Source organism: Frankliniella occidentalis, unplaced genomic scaffold (genome assembly GCF_000697945.3).
Source record: "Frankliniella occidentalis isolate FOCC.00 unplaced genomic scaffold, Focc_3.1 Scaffold304, whole genome shotgun sequence".
Classification (NCBI taxonomy): Eukaryota; Metazoa; Arthropoda; class Insecta; order Thysanoptera; family Thripidae; genus Frankliniella; species Frankliniella occidentalis.
Genome location: NW_026267429.1, coordinates 67,894 through 73,327, shown reverse-complemented (window position 1 = coordinate 73,327; position 5,434 = coordinate 67,894). Strand labels below are relative to the sequence as shown.

Genomic DNA, 5,434 nt, shown 5'->3' with positions numbered 1-5,434 from the left:
GCAAATGAGATTTCAATCAGGCTGGAGGAGGAATGCCTTTGTCAGCGGGTGCTTGCGCAGTGCTTGAGCACCAGAGCGGCCGCCCATAGCAGAGCGAGTTGGCCCGGAATAGGATCGGCGCGGAGGTTCGGGGAGGGTCCGACAGGCGGGGGCGAGGCGCGAATGGAAAAGCCGAGGCGCGAGGAGGCCACCACCGCGGCGGGACTGTGGGAACGAGGGGCAGGCGTGTGGGGTGCGGTCGAGGCTCGGCAGAGGGCGATGGCGCGGAGAGGTAATTCGGGCGAGCGCGAGGCGTGGGGGCCGATGGCGAGGATTAGGATGCGAGCGCCCAAGGACGCGGGCGGGGCCGGGCCGGACTGTCCCACCGTGGATCAGCAGCTGCGGCCGCGGGCCTGGGATTTTTAGGCCCTAATAGACCTCTCTACTTTTCTCCCCCCTCCTGCTTTGATCAGATAAAATACAAAATTCATGCGAAAGAAGGCGGGGCTGACGGTCTGAGGCGTCCCACCGCGTAGTACCGCGCGGGGCAACGCACTTACGGTCGGTAGCGGTACGCAGCGCCACGCTCCGCCACCACCTCACCAAGAGGCTTGTGTTCAAGAGCTTGGCAATTTTTGAAGTTCGAACATTTTCTGGAAAAAAAATGAAACTATTCCCGACCCGATTAAAATTCGAAGAAACTGAAATATTTCCAGAAAAATTTGCCATAACATTCAAAATTTTCAAAAAAAAAATGGGAGATTTTTAGGCAGTTGTTGAGACTGACTTTAAAAGAAAAAATCTTAAACAATTTCCCTAGAATACTTTTTCGGGAAATTAAAATCCCTCCAAGAGCTACACTCTGATGAAGAGGCAGAGTCGACACCGTGCTGAACCTTGGCTGCTTTGCTTACAGGAGCCCCCGACCCCACGGCCGGGGCGAGCGCGGACGACGACCACACGTGGCACCTGGACGAGGAGCAAGTGTGCGAGCAGGTGCGGTCCTACCTCAACCAGGGCTCGTACTACAACGCCAACAAGCAGCTCAACAGCCTGTTCGCCAAGGTGAGCTAGTCCTCCTAGTAATTGGCCACGCTCCATTGTAAAATTGTGTCGCATTCTTGTAATTTTTTGATGAATAAAACATTCTCTCCTGGGCTGCAGGTGCGAGAGATGCTGCGCGCGCGGGATTCGAATGGAGCACGGATGCTGACGCTCATCACGGAACAGTTCCTTTCGGACCCCAGACTGATCTTGTGGAAGTCGCAGGGTACCCCAATGACGGATAAGTGCAGGCAGCTTTGGGACCAACTCGGTGAGCCAAAGTTCATTATTTTGTACTTTTTTTCTTTGATCATTTTTTAAAGTGGAACTCTCTAAAGTACGATAAGAACATACGTTCTAGACACCCAGAGCTGACTACTTATGGTGGTTGTCTGTTTTTGCATTGACAGGAGCCCTGTGGGTGTGCATAGTCCTCAACCCCCACTGCACCACCTTGGAAAAGCAGAACTGGAAAAGACTCTTGGAGAAGTGGGCGGCGATGGACATTTGTCCGCTGGAGGACCCCGACTACCGGCCGCAGCCCGCGGCCAACACTCGGCACGAAGCGGTCAGTCTCGCGTCCGGCTCGCGGAGTGCCCACTGGGGAGGTGTCAAGGCTTGACCGTCTGTGTCTTCTCTTGTGCCCCGCAGTACCACCACCAGGCGGCCTACGACTCTTCGGACAGCAGCTCGGACGAGGAGTCCGGCGAGGCGGGCGCGCCCGGTGCAGGCGCCGGTGCGGGCGCCGGGGGCGCGGGGGCGGGCCGCAGTGGCGCCGGCTCACCCGCGGGGGCGGGCGGCGGCGCGGGCGCGGTCAGCAGCCACCACTACCGGGGCCGGGAGCACCCCAACATGCCCAACAGGCACTCGCGCTATGGCGGCCGGGGCTCCAGGGGGCTGGCGCACAGCCGGCCGGCCGCCGTCGTGCCCAGGACAGTCTTCCACAGGGCGCTGGACGCGGTGGAGCTGAGCTGGGACAACGTGCACCTCAAGAACATCCTGTCGAGCGACACGTACTGCTCGCACATCACCGACAGCGCGCTCACGTCGGGCAGTTTCAACCCCCAAGGGCAGCCGCTGTGGCACGGTGAGTCCTGCCTCCGGGCCCTGCTGCCCATTGGCGTTGTGCTCAGGGAAGCGTTGGGGCCTAACTGTCTGTCTGTCTCGCAGAGCCCCTGGCGACGTGCGCCGCCCGCGTGGACGCTCTTCGCTCCCACGGCCACCAAGCCGCCGCCCTGCGTCTCGCCGTGGGCGTGGTCCGCACCTTGAAGCAGCAGCAGATCATCGCCCAGCGACGCTGGATCGAGAGTCAGCAGCACCTGGTGAGTCCCCGTCAGACCCGCTTCACCTCCTCCCTCGCCTTTTGGTTTGGTCTGTGCGTCGTTTTAACCGAAGCGATGTTTCGTTGCAGCAATACCGGTCAGGCTGTAAAGGCGGGAACAGCAGTAGTAGCAACAACGGCAGCAGCATCTGCAGCAACAGCTCGACCTGCCCGGCCGACTCCAGCACGGGCAGCAGCAACTCGTGCAACGGCAGGGGCTCGACCTGCCCGAGCTCCACCTCCCTGCCCACGCCGAGCGGCGCCCAGGGCGGCTCTAACAACATGATCTTGTCGTGCTCGACGCGGTGCTCCGGGCCGGGTTGCAACGCCCCGACCCTGCCGCCGCCGCCACCGCCCTCCAGATACGTGTCCACCACGTGGAACACCCAGGCCCACCACACCGGCTACAACAGCAGCTTGAGCAGCATGGGCAGCATGAGCCTGGGGCTGGCCATGGGGCCGGGCTCTAGCAGCGGGGGCGGCAGTGGCAGCGCGGCTGGGGGTGGGGGTGGGCCCTCCACCTCGAGCAGCAGCTGCTGCAGCGGCTCCTCGTCCGTCTACAACACCGAGGGGTGGGTGGGCCATCCCCTCGACCCCATCGGCTGTGTGTTCGACACACTCGCAGAGGCATCTCTCGTACCTGACGACCACATGCCCCGACTACCCACTTACTTCGGTATGACCTCGTGTTTGCCCATTTGCTTCGTGTTTTCGTCGTCGTTCTGTTCAGTCCCCTACAAAGTATTCTGTTTTGTCTTTCAGATTCTGTTGGGGTTGAGGAGCCCACAAGCACTGTGCCTCCGCGGTACCATCACGTCCCAGTGGTTGGCTCGAGGGATCGTTCAGAAACTTACTTGACGTTGGCTGTAGATGTGGCCCTTATCGGCCTCGGACAGCAACGCATCATGCCTGCTGGACTTTATGCTCAAGAAAAGGCTTGCAAGCAAGAGGACAGACTGATTGCCAAACTTCAAGAAATGGAGCTGGACTCTGCACTAGTGGCTGTGTTGCGCCGTCAAGCGATTGTGCTTCTTGAGGGTGGCCCTACATCTGGCCTCGGCATTGGCATTCACCCTGAAAGTATTCCAATGCACACGTTTGCTAGGTTCATGTTCCTTGCTTTGCTTAATTATTACCCAGATCTTGCGTACGAGGTTGGCTTGCGTGCAATGAGATTACCTGTTCTTGAAGAGCATGAAGATACAGATGAAGGCACAAGCAGTAGCAACGTAGTACCTCCAGCGTTCAACCGTTATCCTAGGTGGTTTACGTTAGGCCATATTGAAACTCAACAATGTGCTCTGGCCTCTACTATGCTCAGTGCAGCCAAAGACTGTTTGGTCTGCTTGACTGGGGAAGTTGTCCGTTTACGTACTGTGCTTGAATCAGCACAACGCCATATCCACTCTTCCTCTCACCTCTTCAAGTTAGCTCAAGATGCTTTCCGTTTTGCCACTCCAGAAAATGGACCAAGACATCCAGCCCTTTTAAGTGTTGCTTTTGAATTAGGCCTTCAGGTAAGATTCATGACCAACAATATGTATTTTTAAAGCTTGTTAAGGTAGTAGAAGTATTAATTTTTCACTTTTTAAAAAAATCAGGTCATGCGGATGACTCTTACTACTCCTAACTGGCGGCGTCGAGACATGGTGCGCTGGTTAGTGACTTGTGCAACTGAAGTAGGATTTGAAGCCCTTGTTTCAATCATGCAGAATTGGTATCAGTTATTCACACCCACTGAGGCTACAGGTAATAATAAGTTTCTTCTCTATTCTTTTCATTTTAAACCACAATAATACATATCCACATGCCATAAATCTGATAAAATAATTCCTCCATATTCCAGGATCTGTAGCCACAACAATAATGTCTCACAATACAATCATGAGGCTAAACCTTACATTTCCTCAGCAAGAAGAACTATCTGGTTGTGCAAGAACTTTAGCCTTGCAATGTGCTACAAAGGTAACTATTACAACCAATATTTTTTTTATTAGTTTTTGGCACATGAAAAATAACTTTATTAGAGTAAACTAATAATTTCTATTTTTAGGATCCTCCAAATTGTGCCCTAAATGCCCTCACACTTTGTGAAAATGAAGCAATGGCGTTTGAGACGGCATATCAAATTGTTATTGAGGCAGCTGCAAATATAATGACTTCATCACAGCTGTTTACTATAGCCCGGTACATGGAACACAGAGCCTATCCAACTCGAGCTTATAAACTTGCTATGCTGGCAATGCAAAATGTGCACCTTGCTTATAATCAGGTAATGTCATTCACTACCACTTGCTTAGTGTGTTTAAAATTTATTTTCAATATCATTAACACTCTTTGTTTTTTCCTTTCCCAGGATACGCATCCTGCTATTAATGACATTCATTGGGCCTGTGCTCTAAGTCACTCATTAGGAAAGACTGAATTATCTACAATGATTCCATTACTTGTAAAGAATGTGCAGTGTGCAACCGTGCTCTCTGACATTCTGAGGAGATGTTCAATGACTGCCCCTGGAGGATCTTGTCAACACCCTCCAGATGGCAAGCACCACCATCACCACCATCACCATCACAGAAGCAGTAGTGGACGTGGAAGCTGTGGTGGAGGTGTAAAACCTTTGTCATATGACAAACCACCTCTCCGACAACTCTTAGAAGCAGCTGTTGCTGCATATGTCAACACAACTCATTCCCGCCTTACTCATATCTCACCTAGACACTATGGTGATTTTATTGACTTCCTAGGGAAGGCAAGGGATACGTTTGTTCTGGCTCATGATGGCCATGCTCAATTTGCACAGCTAGTTGAAAATATGAAAGTTGCTTACAAAGGCAAAAAGAAACTAATGTTTTTGGTGAAAGAAAGGTTTGGGTGACTACCACTTGCATTGTGTGATAGACTTCTACTTTGTTTCAGTGGTAGTTGAGGTATCTCATGCTACCCTAGTTATTGGTCTTTATCAGTTGAAATTTTCTGTTACTGAAATCTCTTGAGTTATCAGAACATCATATCATTTTATATGTACCTTATTTATTCTAAATTTGTTGTAAATCTATGTTAATGAATATACCATGCAGAAATGCTATG

At 52.5% G+C, this 5,434-nt stretch overlaps 1 protein-coding gene across 1 annotated transcript in view; it reads left to right on the top strand.

Annotated features, from left to right (window-relative positions):
* The window catches only part of LOC113213827 (zinc finger SWIM domain-containing protein 5), a 47,717-nt gene extending 42,289 nt beyond the window's left edge, over window positions 1–5,428 (top strand). Inside the window, exons 2-12 of the mRNA XM_052273833.1 lie at window positions 896–1,044; window positions 1,144–1,294; window positions 1,434–1,591; window positions 1,675–2,110; window positions 2,194–2,345; window positions 2,435–3,020; window positions 3,107–3,861; window positions 3,946–4,093; window positions 4,191–4,309; window positions 4,398–4,616; window positions 4,701–5,428. Of these exons, the coding sequence (XP_052129793.1) occupies window positions 896–1,044; window positions 1,144–1,294; window positions 1,434–1,591; window positions 1,675–2,110; window positions 2,194–2,345; window positions 2,435–3,020; window positions 3,107–3,861; window positions 3,946–4,093; window positions 4,191–4,309; window positions 4,398–4,616; window positions 4,701–5,222 (3,395 nt within the window). The 3' untranslated portion in view covers window positions 5,223–5,428. The remainder of the gene's footprint in view (window positions 1–895; window positions 1,045–1,143; window positions 1,295–1,433; window positions 1,592–1,674; window positions 2,111–2,193; window positions 2,346–2,434; window positions 3,021–3,106; window positions 3,862–3,945; window positions 4,094–4,190; window positions 4,310–4,397; window positions 4,617–4,700) is intronic.
* Window positions 5,429–5,434: the final 6 nt, after the last annotated feature.